We start from the raw sequence: 18,902 nt of genomic DNA, 5'->3' as shown, positions 1-18,902 counted from the left end.
CTGCTCTGCCTAATGGGAAGCAACAACACCTGACACTGACTTATGTGGAGGGAGAGAATTGGAAGCTATGGTCACTTGTTGGAGAAGGGGGGGGGGGAGGAGTAGGGATTTGGAAGCCACTGTCACGTGGAATATTTCTGCTAGGTGGCCCAGGGGACTGCCATTACCCCCCCCCCCCCCCCCCCTCCACACACACACACACACACACACACCCCTGGCAGGCGACTTTTCTTTGTGTTACAGAGCTTTCATCTAATTTCTTGCTTTTTACTTATTCCTATGAGAGTAACAGGAAATGACATAACAAGAAGCACCTGGCAGGGGTACTAGTCAATCCATGCTCGATTTAAATCCAAAATAAATGCTCTGGGGGGAGTTAGAATTTAAACAACCCAGCAAATCTAGCTTGGACGGTTTCATACATTACTATCAGGCAGGGCAGTTTTTAGCCATGGGCAAACCACACAGATGCCTGGGGGTGACACCTAAAGTAGGGGGCACTACAGAGCTATTCTTGGCACCCAGTGTATGGGTAATTCTATCTAGAAAGGGGGGATAGAATTTTTTACACCTAAATAGGCACTGCGATTAGCATTACAAAACAAAGGAGAGCTAAATAGCATAACAATTATATGGCAGGTACTAATCATGTGCTAACTGAGTTGTACCTGTTATTAGACCAGGTACACACCATACAATTTTCTGGCAGATTTACATGTCAGATCGATTATTTCCAACATGTCCGATCTGAATTTTCGATTGATTTTTCAATTTTCCGATTTTTTTCTTAATCATTTTTGCAATATTTTTTTGATCGAATTTCATCAATAGAAAAATCCATAGAAAAAAAAATGATAAAAAGATAGGAAAATCTAAAAAATCTATCGAAATTCAGATCGGACATGTTGGAAATAGGTAAATCTGCCAGAAAATTGTATGGTGGGTACCTAGCATTAGATTTGGTCTGTGTTGATCTCTTCTGGATTTCCAAGATAATAGTTAAAGCTGTGAGGAGCTGGGCTAGACCTCAACAGTATAATATCTTTATGTGTCTACACTCCCCAGGGCCGGCGCTACCATTAAGGCAAAGGAGGCAGCTGCCCCAGGGCCCCAGAGCTTGTAGGGGCCCCCGGTGGCTACAAGAGGAAAAAAAATGTTTAAAATCGGCCTTATAGTTTTTGATAAAATCGATTTTAAAGTTTCAAAAGGAAAAAAAAATACACATTTAAAAACCTGCCGACTTTAATGGTTAAAGCAAATCCACCTTAAGTGCTAGAAACCCTAAATTTGCAGGATATGTTAAGGAGATCATTAGGAATAAGAGGAAAAAACTATTTTTCAAAAAGACCTTATAGTTTTTGAGAAAATCGATTTTAAAGTTTCGAAGGAAAAAAGTATACTTTTAAATGCGGTAAATGTCACTTTTAGTAGCAAACCTAACGGTAGTGTAATTTTACATGCATCAAACGAAAGCGCAATAAATTTCCTGACGGGGTTTCCAGGGGGTCTATACGCAGCCGCAGCGCTTTGGCCAGGGATCGCTATACAGCCGCAATATGGCTGTATGAAGATCCCAGGCATTTTTTCCTATTTTCCCAATTTTTTTTTTTATGTTTAGAGTGTGGGATTTTTTTTTTTAAAAAATTATGTGGGGTCCCCCTCCTGAAACTTTTTAACCCCTTGTCCCCCATGCAGACTGGGATAGCCAGAATGTGGAGCTCCGACCGATTGGGACTTCACACCCTGTTATACCAGCTGCAAAAAAGGTCCCCTAATGCAGATTTTTGTTCCGGGGTATATGTTGGGGGGCCCCCCAGGTTTATTTTGCCCTGGGGCCCCATTGTTGCTTAAACCGGCCCTGACACTCCCCTAATAACAAATTCAATTATAGGCAAGGTTAGTTGTGTGAGTTCAGTGAGTTTTTAATTTGTGTAAACTTCACAAGCTTATTTTGAGAAACAACATCATTTCACTATATAACCTATCCATTTGTAACTGGTATATGCAAAATGAATAGGCTGAGAGCTTCCTATTCACCAGATTGTGAGAGACAAAAGGTGACCTGTCAAGGGCATCAAACGGGCAGGGAATGTCCCTGCCACCAGGTGTCTACAACCATCACTATGGCGTGGAGTGCAAAAAAGAATTGTGATTATAACCACGTGGCAATTCTGCAAAAACAAGATAACTCAGAAGAGATCACACCATAATGAAGTTACCTGTAATTTTTGATGTGTTCCTCTACTTGGTTGAGCCCCACACAGTATGATAGAGCCATGTTGTAGGATCCGGCTTGCACAGAAGAACCCCAGTTTGCCTCTAATGAAATATAGAAATCGTTAACATACTGGTCATCTACTTTTATAAACACACTCTGTATATATTCTGTTATGCTGTCTTATGCAAAACTGTTTCAAGACATACTGTACGATTTAGTTAGAAAATATAAGGATAGTTATTTTTAAATACCAAGCATAGTCGTTGCGTTTTCCAGTGTGCAGATCTAAAGAGGAACTTTATCCCAATCAGAAGCCATTAGCCCCTTTCCATGAGACATCTTTAACTTTTCTCAAATAGATCATTTGTGGTGTCTGTGTCGCTGATATTGAGGTGAAACCCCTCCCACAGTGTGATGTCAAGGTCATGGCAATGACAGTTTCCTGTCTGTAAACTTTGTTACATTGTGGGAGGTAACTGCTGTCTCCAACTGCCAAAGCAAGCAGTTTCTCTCTCTCTCTCTCTCTCTCTCCCTTTCTGTATATATATATATGTATATACAGTCAGTATACTGTCATGGCTGAAATTGTTGGCACCCCAAATATTTTTAATCCAGAAAATCAAGTATTTCTCACAGAGAAGTATTGCAGTGACACATGTTCTGCTATACACATGATTATTTCCTTTGTGTGTATTGGAACAAAAAAAAAAAGAAAAGGGAAGAAAAAAGCAAATTGGACATAATGGCCTCAATTCACTAAGTATTACCGCGTTTGGTAATGCTGAAAACAGCGGATTTTACCACTCACCTTGTCTAATGCCAATTCACTAAACCTATTTTTGCATAGAAAATTAGAATTTCTGACTAGTGAGGTAAATTACCGACTTGTGCAGCAATTACCTCAAGAAATGTCAAGAAATTACAGTTCACAAAGATTTACGCATTCTGTAAATTGGGCAAAAGTGTCCCTCCATCCCTGCCACCCCAGCCGTCACACACTGATTGCTATTAGACTAAGAGGCGCCACAGGGCCCACAACCTCCCCAACACCTTAATCTCTAGTTATCTGGCTTGCAGTCACTGCCATGTATCCCCTTTTCTTATTTCTTTCTGCTTCAAACACAATTAGGAATGACAGCTGAATGAATTCTGCGCCCCCTTCTACACTGCGCCCTGAGGCTGGAGCCTCTCCAGCCTATGCCTCGGCCCGGCCCTGCTTACCGAGCAGGGCTTAGTGAATTGAAGCATGTTTGTTTGGTAAATTACTGAACTTCTGCCTCATGCGGGAAATCTTTAGTGAATTTGGAAAAAAAGTGTAAAATGCCGAATGTGTTATTTTACCGACCAAAATGAATGTGAATTTAGGCCAATGTTACACAAAACTCCAAAAATGGGCTGGACAAAATTATTGGCACCCTTTCAAAATTGTGGAGAAATAAGATTGTTTCAAGCATGTGATGCTCCTTTAAACTCACCTGAAACCAGATAAAGTGCAGAGTTCACTTAGTCTTTGCATTGCGTGTCTGTGTGTGCCACACTAAGCATGGACATCAGAAAGAGGAGAAGAGAACTGTCTGAGGACTTGAGACCAAAATTATTGAAAAATATCAACAATCTCAAGGTTACAAGTCCATCTCCAGAGAGCTAGATTTGTCATTGTCAACAGTGCGCAGCATTATCAAGAAGTTTGGAGCCCATGGCACTGTAGCTAATTTCCCTGGGCGTGGATGGAAGAGAAAAATTGATGAAAGGTTACAACGCAGGATAGTCCGGATGGTGGATAAGCAGCCCCCAAACAAGTTCCAAAGAATTTCAAGCTGTCCTGTAGGCTTGGGGAGCATCAGTGTCAGCACAAACTAACCGTCAACATTTAAATGAAATTAAACGCTATGGCAGGAGACCCAGGAGGACCCCACTGCTGACACAGAGACATAAAAAAGCAAGACTACAGTTGCCAAAATGTACTTGCGTAAGGCAAAATCCTTCTGGGAAAATGTCTTGTGGACAGATGAGACCAAGATAGAGCTTTTTGGTAAAGCTCATCATGCTCATCATTCTACTGTTTACCGAAAACGGAACGAGGCCTACAAAGAAAAGAACACAGTACCTACATTGAAATATGGTGAAGGTTCAATGATGTTTTGAGGTTGTTTTACTGCCTCTGGCACTGGGTGCCTTAAGGGATCATGAAATCTGAGGATTACCTAAGGATTTTAGCACTGTAGAGCCCAGTGTCAGAAAGCAGGGTTTGCATTTGAGATCTTGGGTCTCCCAGCAGGACAATGACCCCAAACATACATCAAAAAGCACCCAGAAATGGATGGCAACATAGCACTGGAGAGTTCTGAATTGGCCAGCAATGGGTCCAGAACTAAATCCAATTGAACACCCGTGGAGAGATCTTAAAATTGTCGTTGGGAAAAGGCACCCTTCCAATAAAAGAGACCTGAAGCAGTTTGCAAATAAAGAATGGTCCAAAATTCCAGGTGAGAGGTGTTAGAAGCTTATTGATGGTTATAGGAAGGCAAATGATTTCAGCTAGTTTTTCCAAAGGGAGTGCAACCAAATATTAAGTTAAGGGTGCCAATAATTTTGTCCAGCCAATTTTTGGAGTTTTGTGTGACATTATGTCCAATTTCTTTTTTCCTCCCTTTTTTTGTTTTGTTCTAATACACATAAAGGGGATAAACATGTGTATAGCAAAACATGTGTTACTGCAAAACTTTTCTGTCAGAAATACTTGATTTTCTGAAAAAAATGTCTGGGGTGCCAACAATTTTGGCCATGACTGTATTGAATCCTTTCTCTCTTCTATTTTTTTTACTTTCAACTTTGCAATGTCTTAATTTTTTTTTCTACTACTACTATGTTTTGGTAAAGTTCCCCTTGCAAGTGTAATTTCTGTTAGTGAGATTAATATGCAGAATACTGTACACTGTTAAACTGAACACTTAGGAGTAGAAACAGTCCAATCATTACTGCCATGTTTCTTCCTTATGGCTTCTACTTTGAAATTGCTAGTCAGTCAGTTGGGACTGTGCTCTCTAATCGCAATTCAGCTAGCTGGAGGCTCGCATAGGTTAACAACTCCCACTGCTTTGTTCTACTGAGCTATCTATTTTTCTGTTATTTTTTTGTTACGAATACACTTAAAAGTATCAGTTAACTAACTAAATAGTTATATAGTAAATACAAATCACTCTATATAATACATACAATTCATCCTTGGATTTTTCATTTTTGACTTTAGATGGGCTTTAGTCGTTTCATAGAGACACAGGTGAAAGTGTGAGAAGGATTAAAGAGAATCTGTACTCTAAAATTCTTACAATAAAAAGAATACCATTCTATTCATTATGTTCTCCTGGGACCCTCTGTGCTGTTTCTGCCACTCCCTGCTGCGATCCTGGCTTGTAATTGCCAGTTTTAAGCAGTGTTTACAAACAAAAGACATGGCTTCTAACCAGAGTGTGATAGGCTGAGAGGAGCTAAGTCTGTGACTCACACAGAGCCTGCAGGGGGCGTGGAGAGGGTGTGCATAGCTTCTATCCTATCACAAGCAGACCAGCACATTCCTGCCTGAGTGCCTGAGCCCGACAAAGCCGTCAGAGGAAAGAAGATTAGATTATAGAACAGAGATAATACAGCCACTGTGCAATTAGAAAAGGCTGCAGTAATCCAGACCACATTAGAACAGGTATAGGAACTTATAGGATAGAAGAAATAAGGCTGAAAATTTTGTTACAGAGTCTCTTTAAATTGTATATTAAAGAGACTCCGTAACAAAAATTGCATCCTGTTTTTTATCATCCTACAAGTTCCAAAAGCTATTCTAATGTGTTCTGGCTTACTGCAGCACTTTGTACTATCACAGTCTCTGTAATAAATCAATGTATCTTTCCCTTGTCAGACTTGTCGGCCTGTGTCTGGAAGGCTGCCAAGTTCTTCAGTGTTGTGGTTCTGCTATGCACTCCCCCCTCAGGGGGGAAAGAAACACACAAATGATCTCTTGAGATTCAAAAGGAATGCTGTATACAGCCTGCTTGTGTATGGATGTATTTTCTATGTGTGGACATACTGTACATCAACCTACTTCCTGTTTTGGTGGCCATTTTGTTTGTTTATAAACAAACTTTTTAAAACTGTTTTTAACCACTTTTAATGCGGCGGGGAGCGGCGAAATTGTGACAGAGGGTAATAGGAGATGTCCCCTAACGCACTGGTATGTTTACTTTTGTCCGATTTTAACAATACAGATTCTCTTTAAAGCCTTGTGCACAGGCTAAATAGAACTTGGCCAAAGTGTCAGTTCAGAGCCTTCTCGGCTGACACTGTGTGTACAAATGTCCTCTGAACCTGCATGCTTATCTTTAAACAACAGCAACCACCAAATGCATTGTTCCCCTCCTTACACCGACCACCAGAAGCTGCTCCATCATGTGCCACCCCCACAAATACAGGACAAACCTATCTGTATATCAACCATTCCTTTTAGCATTTAATGCATGACAGAGCTGTAATAGTGCTAAATGCTAATAGTGTGCATGTACGCACCTTTGTTGCTCAGCTGCACTGCTGGCCATAGAGAGGGAGGAGGTGTGCTTTTTTGGATGAGCAATGTTCACAGGGAAAGACTGTCTAGTGGCACCTTCCCTAACTACCTTATGTGGGTAATGGGACAAAGGAAGGCAGCTGTATCTCCAAATAAAGTGCACTGACTGGCCCCACAAATGTCTACCTTTTGATCATTTATCAAAAGGTACATCCCTTTTGTTAAATAATAACATTCAGAGGAATATCTACAAATTAAGGGATCCCCCCTGCAAATAAACTTTGATGGGCTCTTACAACAGTCATACTCCCTTCCCCGACCCTCTGCAGTGACCCCACATCCTGGGAGCCTACCTGGTGGGAGTTATATAACCACTGTGGCCACCAGGGTCCTCTCCCATAATCGCGGAGCCACAATGACTCACTGCGTCCATAATAAGTGTGGGAACTGCAGCAACTGCTATGGAGATGGTGTGTAACTGGGACCCCTCATGGCTCTGAGTCCTTGTGCAGCTGTAGTATCTTCTCCCCCAGTAGTTATGCCTGATCACATTAACTCCTCCCACCAGGGCATGTGTCAGCCAAATGAAATAATAATGAGCCAATGTGAACATACCGGGCTTCTTGTACAAGACGTAGGCCAGCAGAAAGATGACAATACCGATAGCGATCAGAGCCGACTCCCAGGCCAGCAGGAACATGATGATAACAGACACGACTGCTCCAAACAGCGACGCCCACTTACTGTAATACTTGAATGAGGGTCTCCAACCTGATGGGAAAATGACATCAAATATACTTTTACCAGTTTCACATCTTTAGTTTATAGAAAGACCAAAAGATCTATGAAATAAATCTAGCATAAAGAAATAAAAAATATATAAGCCTCAGTAAAAACTAAAATATTCTGTCCAGTTAATAACAGTGTACTGACAAAAAGATCTGCATTACCACCGGGGCCATTTGCAATTAACCTTTTCTTCTGAGTTCTCTCCTAGGTGATATTTTCAAACTTTTCAATAAAATGCATTTTAAACAACCAGCAAGCAAGATGCAAAATAATTTTAGTAGTACTCTTCCACTTACTTCTCGGCATGTTTATCAATTGCAAAGTGCTGAAAAGTTATTTAATATATTAATATTTGAAGATGAAAAATTATCTTCTAGGAGAAAACCCTATGGGCTCTATTCATAAAGCATTACCGCATGCGGTAATGCTCAAAACAGCTGACTTTACCGACCATTTAGCAAAGTGTAAATTCATAAAAGCTGTTTCCGCATGAAAAGCTGACATTCCCGAGCAGAGCAGTGAATTACCGCCTTGTGCAGTGATTATCTCAACACACGTCACTAAATGTCAATTCATAAAGATTAGAGCAGGCGGAATTGGGACAGAGAATACCGTCTGTTTAGAAAAGGTGATAAGGATGTGGATAACAGCAAAGCTAATGGGGACAGATCTCCCAGGAAGCAGCAAAGAGGAGGGAACAAAAAAGGCTTTCCAGAATACCCAGGCTGTGTTTTTTTTACCTCTTGGGTACCTGTTTTCATATGTTTTTTTACATCAGAAAGCCTGAATGTGTAACATTTCTTGAAGTTCTTCTAAGCTGTGGCAATTAAATAGATTGTTTAAAAAGACTAATAGGCCCAGTGCACACCAAAACCGCTAGCAGATCGTCAAAACGCTAGCGGTTTTGGGAGCAGAGAGCAGATATTTGGCCGGGGGCACACCAAGCGGATTTTGTATGCGATCCACCAGCCGCATCAGCCAGTGAAAACGCTTGGCTATTGTATTTCAATGTGTGGTGCACACCGGCGGTTTGAGGTTTTTTAGCAAACCGCAAACGCGCAGCAGGAGGCGCGTTTGCGGCTTGGCAAAAACCTCAAACCGCCGGTGTGCACCATCCCATTGCAATACATTAGCCAAGCATTATTCCAGGCGGATGCGGCCGGCAGATCGCTCCAAAAACTGCTCGGTGTGCACTGGGCCATAGACAGATTCAGCGCAGATTCAGGGCAAACAGAGGCAGTTTTTAAAAAAATGCACATCTAAAGGGTAGTTGGGGCTGCCTCTTTTATTGTAAGGCTGTCTCTACACAGAGAAAATGTATCAACTCAGGCAGCTTCTCATGTTACGCCAGCCTACCGCCAGCCTAGTTCGGGAAATCCAAACCTTTTATCGCAACTGTAAACTTTTTTATGAATGAGCACACAAAAGTCTAAAATAACAATGCGGTATTTTCCCTCCAACATTTTTTTTACCGCAAAGCCTTTTATGAATAGAGTCTTAATTCCACAGAGGCACGCAGAGAATCTAACGACTGCCAAACTTGCTTCAACTAAGTACTGAGTGAAGGGTTCAAATACTTGTAGCAATGTGATATTTGTAGCAATATGATACTAACAGCACAAACAAAATGTATACATTGGTTCAAACCTGTTGTTAAAATATTGAACAAGGATATTTCTTAAATTGGTATGAGATTGATGATGATATTTAATGGCTTAATTCTTTTTCAGCCTAGACCATACATGTCAAACTCCAGCCCGCGGGTCAAAACTGGCCCGCAGAGCCATCAAATTTGGCCCCCAAGTGGTTTCCCCACTTTGCATTATGTTTGGCCCACTCTAAACCACCAGGGAAGCTGTATTTGAGGTTAAGCCTTAGATCAACAGGGAAGCCATATGTTGGAGGGAGAGCGAAAGCAGGAACACCAGGAAATTGTTTTTATTTAAGAGCGAAGGGGCCAGCGCTGCCTTTAGAGACGCCCCGAGTCTGGCATATAGACGGCTCTGGCACTTTTATTTGGCCTGAGGAAGTGGGCCTAGTCCCACAAAACGTGTTGCCTGTGCTTAATCATCTATTAAACGTCCTTATCTAAAGTGAGTTTGTCGACCTATGAGGTAAGCCACCTCAATTTTCTTTATTTTATTGATTTTAATATGTGTTTTATATATTTTGGTTGCCTTTTCACCCTGCAGTACCCCACTCCCCCACCTATCCAGGAGGGGGGCCATTGCACACCTAATCTAGGTGCACAGGTTCTTTTGTTAAGAGAGCGACCGAGTCCAGGACCGCTGGCAGACCTGAGTGGAGTCAGGTATAATACACTCCACGTGCCTGAAGTGGTCGGTTGCCCCCTGTGCAACTCACCTTTGTAAGTACCCTTCTTAGAAGTATTTTTAATACTCAATACTCATGACATACTGCACCATTTGGGCTCCCGTTTGTCTTTGTTTTTTTCCCTACAGTACCGTACGTCCTTGGGTGAGGGGACCACTAGACACCAAGGAACAGTATAGGGGAGGGAGAATGCATTATATACCATGAAACTGTATAGGGAAGGATGGGGGCCACTAGACACCAGGGAAGCGTATAGGGGAGAGGAGGGCACTAGACACTAGGGAACTTTATAAGTGAGGAAGGTGCTCACATTGACATTGAGGTTGGCTCGCAACTTGGCCCCAGTGTTCAATTTCGGCCCTCTTGTATTTGAGTTTGACACCCCTGGCCTCATTCTGCTTGCAGCTAACTTTTGAACTCTGAATTTACAAAGCAGTGCAGTGTCTCAGTTATGTGAGGATTGAGTAAACAAAGGGTCTTATCTATTTGTCATTAATCAGCTAACATACTCCCAAGACCCTATGTGAAAGTCTTGTTTCAGTTAAGGCAGTGATCTACAAACTTGGCTCTCCAGCTGTTAGGGCTGGAACCCACAAGAGCGGTTTTGTGAGCATTTTGGCAGCGCTGCGATACGCTAGCGTTTTGCCAAAACGCTCAGCTAATGCTAATGGATGGGGCAACTTCCACAGGAGCGTTTGCGTTTCCCAAAATCGCAAACGCAGGACATGCAGCATTTTTGGAGCGTTAGCGCTTCAATGTTAAGTATGTAAGCGCTGCGCAATCGCTGTGCAAACGCAAGGGCGCGCGTTTTGTGAGCGTTTTCAAAATTCAGAAAGTACCCAGAAGGCTTACAGCTTCCCAGAATGCTATAAGATAAGGTTTCTGTTTCCTTTTGACGGCTTGTGGTACAACGGAAGTGCGACAGAGCTGCAGGCTGTGTGAAAAGTGGCTTCTTCAGGGCAATGTCTCGAAAAAAATGGTTTACAACGGAGGATGTCATCTCCAAAGTGCAGCCACATGAAGTTCTGTACAAGAAAACGAGCAGAGACTACAAAGTGAACCAGCTAGCCAACGAATTATGGACAAAAATAGCAAAGGAGCTGTATGAGGAGGCTGGATTGACATGGAATATGCTGTCACCCAAACTTCAGGATACAAAAAGTGAGTACCTTTTGTATGTATAAATGATGTCAAGAGTCCCTCTCTCTCTGTCTGTTTGTATATATATATAAATATATATATATATATATATATATATATATATATATATATATATATATATATATATATATATATATATATATATATATACACATACACACACACAAACACACACACACACACAATCGATTGATGATGTTACATTGCCTTCTTTTTGGATAGTGTGTGAGGTTGTAATGGAGCAGGTGGAAGTTATTCATGCACAATGATGTCCTATTTATCCCGCACACAATTATGTAGGACACATGCAGCCTTTACAATTGTCACAGCATTTGCAGTGTTATAATGGTTGTCCTGCCCGGTTGATACTGGTAGTGCAATGACACATATGTATGTACAATAGCGCGAAACCTGTCACAAAATAACATATTTTAATACTGTTTTTATATTATTTTACAGTACAACAAGTGAAAACTCGCTGGAAGTCCATAAAGGATAACTTTAGAAGGGAGCTGCTGGAAGAGAAAGTGGAAAGCAAAAGTGGTTCGGGGGCATCCAATAGGACAAAATATAGCTTCACTGCAGAACTAGCATTCTTAAGACCATGTATGGAATTGGACGAGTAATGGTGCCCATACACTCGTCAGATTGGCAGCAGACAGATAAGAAATGCATCTGATGATCTATCTGATGCGTTTTTAGAACATTTTTTACCAGAATAGAATTCCAATAGATTTCAGTTTGAAATCTGATGAAATTCGATCTGATGGCATTTTTTTGCCATCAGATTTCCATTAAGGCCAATGCAAACTGATAAGCAATCTCATCAGATCGACCTAAATTTTCCACCCTGCAAGTTCGATGGAAATCCATCGAAATCGATCGAAATCGGCCGTCGATCGGTCGATTGGCCAACCGATTTGCGATCGATCGATCGACCGCGATCGATCGGTCGGCCAGAAAATCGGCTGAGTGTATGGGCTGCTTAAGTGTATAATTATTTTTGACTATTCTTAACATCCATTCACTTTCTGTACAGGCCAACACACACATCTATCAACACATTTCTTGTTCACACTTGCAATACTTAACAACCTTTGTCCTTCCATACAGGGGCGTAACTAGAAATCACTGGGCCCCCCTGCGAATATTTGGATGGGGCCCCCCCCATAGGTGCCAAATAATCGTAATGGGGCAGCGTTTCACTGTAAATTAATTGTAAAGTGGGCAGCATTTTACCAAACAATCGTAATGTGGGCCAGAAAATCGTAATGTGGGCAGAGTTCACCAGAAAATCGTAATGTGGGCCTTTAGAAAATCATAATGTGGGCAGAGTTCACCAGAAAATCGTAATGTGGGCACCAGTCACCAGAAAATAGTAACGTGAGCAGCAGTCACCAGAAAATTGTAACGTGGGCAGCATTCACCAGACAATCGTAATGTGGGCAGCGTTCACCAGAATATCGTAATGTGGGCCAGAAAATCGTAATGTGGGCAGAGTTCACCAGAAAATTGTAACATGGACAGCATTCACCAGACAATCGTAACTTGGGCAGTGTTCACCAGAAAATCGTAATGTGGGCCAGAAAATCGTAATGTGGGCAGCGTTCACCAGAAAATCGTAACGTGGACAGCATTCACCAGACAATCGTAACGTGGGCAGTGTTCACCAGAAAATCGCCATGTGGGCCAGAAAATCGTAATGTGGGCAGAGTTCACCAGAAAATCGCAATGTGGGCAGCAGTCACCAGAAAATCGCCATGTGGGCAGCAGTCACCAGAAAATTGCAATGTGGGCATCAGTCACCAGAAAATCCTAATGTGGGCAGCAGTCACCAGAATATCGTAATGTGGGCAGCAGTCACCAGAAAATCCTAATGTGGGCAGCAGTCAGTCACCAGAATGTCGTAATGTGGGCAGCAGACACCAGAAAATCCTAATGTGGGCAGCAGTCACCAGAAAATCCTTATGTGGGCAGCAGTCACCAGAAAAATCGCAATGTGGGCAGCAGTCACCAGAAAATCGCAATGTGGGCAGCAGTCACCAGAAAATCCTAATGTGGGCAGCATACACCTGAAAATCGTAATGTGGGCAGCAGACACCTGAAAATCGTAATGAGGGCAGCAGACACCTGAAAATCGCAATGTGGGCAGCAGTGACCAGAAAATCACAATGTGGGCAGCAGACACCTGAAAATCACAATGTGGGCAGCAGACACCTGAAAATCGTAATGTGGGCAGCAGACACCAGAAAATCGCAATGTGGGCAGCAGACACCAGAAAATCGCAATGTGGGCAGCAGACACCAGAAAATCGTAATGTGGGCAGCAGACACCTGAAAATCGTAATGTGGGCAGCAGACACCTGAAAATCGTAATGTGGGCAGCAGACACCTGAAAATCGTAATGTGGGCAGCAGACACCAGAAAATCGTAATGTGGGCAGCAGACACCAGAAAATCGCAATGTGGGCAGCAGACACCAGAAAATCGCAATGTGGGCAGCAGTGACCAGAAAATCGCAATGTGGGCAGCAGTGACCAGAAAATCGTAATGTGGGCAGCAGACACCAGAAAATCGCAATGTGGGCAGCAGACACCAGAAAATCGCAATGTGGGCAGCAGACACCTGAAAATCGTAATGTGGGCAGCAGACACCTGAAAAATCACAATGTGGGCAGCAGACACCTGAAAATCGTAATGTGGGCAGCAGACACCAGAAAATCGCAATGTGGGCAGCAGACACCAGAAAATCGTAATGTGGGCAGCAGACACCTGAAAATCGTAATGTGGGCAGCAGACACCAGAAAATCATAATGTGGGCAGCAGTCACCAGAAAATCGTAATGTGGGCAGCAGTCACCAGAAAATCGTAATGTGGGCAGCAGACACCAGAAAATCATAATGTGGGCAGCAGTCACCAGAAAATCGTAATGTGGGCAGCAGACACCAGAAAATCATAATGTGGGCAGCAGACACCAGAAAATCGTAATGTGGGCAGCAGTGACCAGAAAATCACAATGTGGGCAGCAGACACTAGAAAAAAAAAATGCACCTGTGAAAAAAAACCAATTCACTTACCTGACAGAAGTCTTCTCCTCTCCCGGCATCTGGCTCGCAGCTCCCCGAGTCCTCCTGCAGCACATCTCCCGCGCTGACAGGCAGAGTGCAGGGCTACGGCAAGATGGCTGCCGAAGCCCTGTACTAGAGACACAAATAGTCTCCAGTGTAGGGCTTCTTCGGCGGCCATCTTGCCGTAGCCCTGCTCTGCCTGCCGGAGACTATGCAGGCTGCTGCTGGAGCGGGGCTGCGGGGAATGAACTGGCGCAGCGTCTATTAGACGCTGCGGCCAGTTGAGCACCTTGCTGGGGGGTCCAGAGCAGCGCTCCCCCCACGCACAGTGAGCGAGCCCCAGAGCAGCCCCGGGCGGCCTGCCCCCCTGCGGCTGAGAGAGTCGCATCCCCGGTAGGTACGCCGGTGGTGACAGCCTTTCCTCCTCCGGGCCCCTGACTTGCTAGGGGCCCCCCTGCAACTGCAGGGGCTGCAGGGTCTATTCCTACGCCCCTGCTTCCATAGGACACAAGATAACATGCCGGCTGATCCTGTGGTGACAGTTGATGACGAAGATGCAGAAGAAGACAGGGGAAATACTACTGTATCTTTATTAAGCACCTCAGACACACCAAGTGATGATATGTCTCATAGTAGCAGTGCTACTGTATTGTCTCCTGCGCCTCCTACTACCTCCACTACAAAACAGACAAAACAAATAAGCAGAGGAAGGCGACAAGGTGGAGGTGGCAGATCACAAAGCAGTTTTGAAAGTGGTGTATTAAGTTCTATGCAGGAAGCTGTAGGTGTTTTACATCATGCTAGCTGCGATCACTACAATTTTGCTGTAAGTCTTGTCCCATACATGAAAAAAGTACCAGAGGATAGAATTTTAGATCTCAGACAGGCGATCATAGATCTAGTTAAAAAAGCTATCAAAAATACACCCTCTACCTCTTCTGAACAATCACAGAGCTCTTCTTCATCCTCAACACCCTCACCATCCCCTCCAGTGGCAATTCCACCATATCACAAGCAAGCACCATATGGCACCTTTCCATACCATCACAGCTATTATCCGGCTGAAAATGAGTATGCCTACCAAAATTATCCATATAGGCCCCAAAGCAACATGGGCTATTTCCCCCCTTACCAGGGACAACCAACCAATAATGAGCCAACCCAAGAACCACTGTTATATACAGATATTGCACCAAGAAGGCCTCAACCAACAAGTGACAATACTGGCCCAAAAGCACCATGTTTTATGGATTTGCTATCACGAGATGAAAATTAGTTATGTGTAAGGAGTTTGACACAATCGCTATGTGTTTACAATGTTATTGCTTTGGCCTTCATGGGCGTACATATGACGCCCATGACTTTTTTTTTTTTGGATGTTACTGTTCTATTATTTATTAATATAACATTGTAATACCAATCAATACTGTATATATGACATCGGGCACAATAATTAGTGTTTTGAAAGCCATGGTTATAAAAAAATAACATATGTTAACGTACATATTGGTACACAAAACAATGTTTGACATGGAAGGACAACTGAAGTGAGAGGGATATGGAGGCTGCCATTTTTATTGTAAACGAATCAATGCCAGTTGCTAATAATCTGCCTGTAACACTATTAACCATAGCCCATAAACACACAAACAGCATATCAGGGGTTGATGACCTTAATATCAGACTTCAGTACAGTAGCTGCATGGTTGTTTATTGTGTTATTCAGATACTACTGCAGCAGGGCTGCCAGACAACTGGTATTGATTAGAACAAAATAAATATGGCAGCCTCCGTATACCTCTCACGTAACTTCAACTTTATTACTGTTGCAATGTTAAACAGATATCTTTCTTTCTATTATGCATGAACAATCGATATGAACAACAATTACTACTTTATGCAAGCATGCAAGTAAGCATGCATGTTATACTTCCTGTAAGGCCACAAACTGCTGGTTTGTTTACAACTTTTCTTGTACAGTTGTTACAGTAAACTGAACTCCTGTTTTAGTGATTGTGTTAGTTGACATGACATTAAAAAGAAGAATAACATATTGGCCTGTTTTATTTTTTGAGTGTATTTCCAGTTAAATTATACGATATATTGATGACATATATTGAGTAACCATTGTCAAGTGTGTTTATTCCATTAGTTACATTATGTCATTTCTCACATGGTGACAGTTTCACTGCTGGTAGGTGATGTTCCTCCTTTTTTGTTTGCACATTGCAAAGGAAATTAAACAGCTATTGCCCACAATACAGCAAGGTTGACATACAGTAAACTTCACAAAGTAGCTACTTTTCTTGCTTCTTGAGGGAGGGGTTTCAACACAATATCAGCCACAATATCAGCCATACAGCTCCCCCTGATGGTCTGTTTGATAAAAGGAATATATTTCACATGTAAAGGGAGGTATCAGCTACTGATTGGGATAAAGTACTATTCTTGGTCTGTGTTTCTCTTTAAATCTTGGCCAAACCTGACATCATTTGAAACAACCAATGAAATAGCAAAACGCTTTGCTACAATCGCTAATCGCAAACGCTGACAAAACGCTCATCATTTTGCAAAAAACGCTCCAAAAAACGCCGGAAAACGCTTCAGTTATCGCTGGTAAAACGCGCATACCAAACGCTAGCGCTTGCGATTAGCGATTGCGTTGTGCAGTGGGTTCCAGGCCTTAAGGAACTACAAGTCCCACAATGCATTGCGGGAGTCTGACAGCCACAGTCATGATTAATAAAGGCAAATGCATTGTGTGACTTGTAGTTCCTTAACAGCTGGCGAGCCAAGTTTGCAGATCACTGAGTTAGGCCTGGAAGCCACTGAAATCCGCAAACGCAAACCGCAACCGCTAGCGTTTTGTCTGAGCGGTTTGCAAGCGGATTCCTGCGCGTTTTTGCTCGTGTTTTGCAACATTGTATTTTTTTGCCCAGCGTTTTGCGTTTTTATCCTGATTGGTCCTGTGAATTATTTTTCATTTTGTTACAGTGTGCTGAACCGCAAAACGCTAGCAAAACCGCTCAGTTTAGGTTTTGCTGAGCGTTTCTGCTAGCGTTTCAATACTTTACATTGAAGCGCTAACGCTCCCAAAATGCTGCATGTCCTGCGTTTGCGTTTCTGAGAAACGCAAACGCTCCTGTGGAAGTTGCCCCATCCATTAATATTAGCCCAGCGTTTTGGCAAACTGCTAGCGTATCGCAGTGCTGCCAAAACGCTGCCAAAAGCGCTCCTGTGGGTCCAGCCCTCAAGGTTTTGTAATGACAAGTATTTGTTACCCCCAAAAATCCCATGTATCCCCTATTGATGTTGCATGTGAGGATTCAAGTCTCATGAAAGAACAACAGCGGAAAGCTTACTCATATTTTTTTAAGTAATAAATGGTATCATTCTGATTCGAAAGTTCTTGGTATAATTTTCTGTAACTTTTTAACTGGAGATCTGCTTGAAGTATTTGTGTACATTGCTGCCACCTACTGGAGGCTCATTCAATGAATCTTATTCTTGTGTGTTTGTGATGCTTGTTCATGCCTTGGTATTGGAAATAAAAGGGTTTCTGTATCAAAAGCTGAAGATCACTTTATTGTAACATCATATGCTCACTCCAACCTGAATAATCACAAATATCTTCTGTTTTAAGAAGGCAAATTTCTGTTTTGCAAAGCATTTTAGTAAGGATGCTAATTTCTGTTTTGCATACAGTATTAGTAAGGACTTTTTGGTTCTTTTTAAGCCCCTTACACACTCCTAGGAGTTCTGCCAGGGCCGTTTTTTAATCAAAGGCATTCCAGGCCATTGCCTGGAGTGCCATTGATCCTGGAGGGCACCATGCCCCTGAATTAACCTCCGCCCTGAACAAATCCCTGCCCCTGACTAAGCCCCACCCCCACGGGTGTTCTATCACCTGCTTCTGTGTGAGAGTCTAGGTGCCTGCTGAAATAGTAATAATCTCTATAGTGAAAGAGGAGTCCCCTAGTCATGGTGATGCTGTTTCTCCCTACAGTGGCTTTGCATATGTATTTTACATTTAAAAACATTCACCTCCATTATTTAAACAGTGTTAAAATGAGGTTCCCATGATGCTTTGCATCTCAAGGGAAGTCTAAATCACACTTCCGCTGGCCACCATAAATTATTGGTAGGATAGCAATGAGAACACTATACCAGGGGAGATGCACCAAGGTTTGTAATCCTGATACACAAATAAACCACTAAGCAACAGAGCTATTAGCAGACAGCTTATACGAGTTTGCAGTATTACATTAACCACTTCATGCAAACTGGATATATATAAATCTATTAGTGCACCATTAGTGCAAACAGGAATGAACGTGCATGCGTGTGCGCATTTTACCCCCTCCAGCCTATAACATGAAGTAGTTAAAGTAGTTAAACAAGAGGGATATGGAGGCTGCCATATTTATTTTCTGTTAAACAATACCAGTTGTCTGACAGCCCTGCTGGTCTATTTGGCTGAAGTAGTGTCTGAATCACACCAGAAACAAGCATGCAGCTATTCTTGTCAGATCTGACAATAATGTCAGAAACACCTGATCTGCTGCATGCTTGTTCAGGGTCTGTGGCTAAAAGTATTAGAGGCAGTGCATCAGCAGGACAGCCAGGCAACTGGTATTGTGTTAAAGGAAATAAATATGTCAGCTTCCATATCACTCTCGCTTCAGTTATCCTTTAAACACACAAGAATGAGAGCAACTGAAGTGAGAATAATATGGAGGCTGCCATATTTATTTCCTTTTAAACAATACCAGTTGCCTGGCAG

General features: G+C 42.5%; 1 protein-coding gene across 1 annotated transcript in view; it reads right to left on the bottom strand.

Moving 5' to 3' along the window:
- SLC12A3 (solute carrier family 12 member 3) overlaps positions 1-18,902 on the bottom strand; it is a 126,385-nt gene that overhangs the window by 43,649 nt on the left and 63,834 nt on the right. Inside the window, exons 14-15 of the mRNA XM_068261095.1 lie at positions 7,386-7,541; positions 2,220-2,319 (exon numbers count right to left, since the gene is read on the bottom strand). Coding sequence (XP_068117196.1) covers positions 2,220-2,319; positions 7,386-7,541 — 256 coding nt within the window. The remainder of the gene's footprint in view (positions 1-2,219; positions 2,320-7,385; positions 7,542-18,902) is intronic.

Source organism: Hyperolius riggenbachi, chromosome 11 (assembly GCF_040937935.1).
Source record: "Hyperolius riggenbachi isolate aHypRig1 chromosome 11, aHypRig1.pri, whole genome shotgun sequence".
Lineage (NCBI taxonomy): Eukaryota > Metazoa > Chordata > Amphibia > Anura > Hyperoliidae > Hyperolius > Hyperolius riggenbachi.
This window is presented reverse-complemented; position numbering and strand designations above follow the sequence as displayed.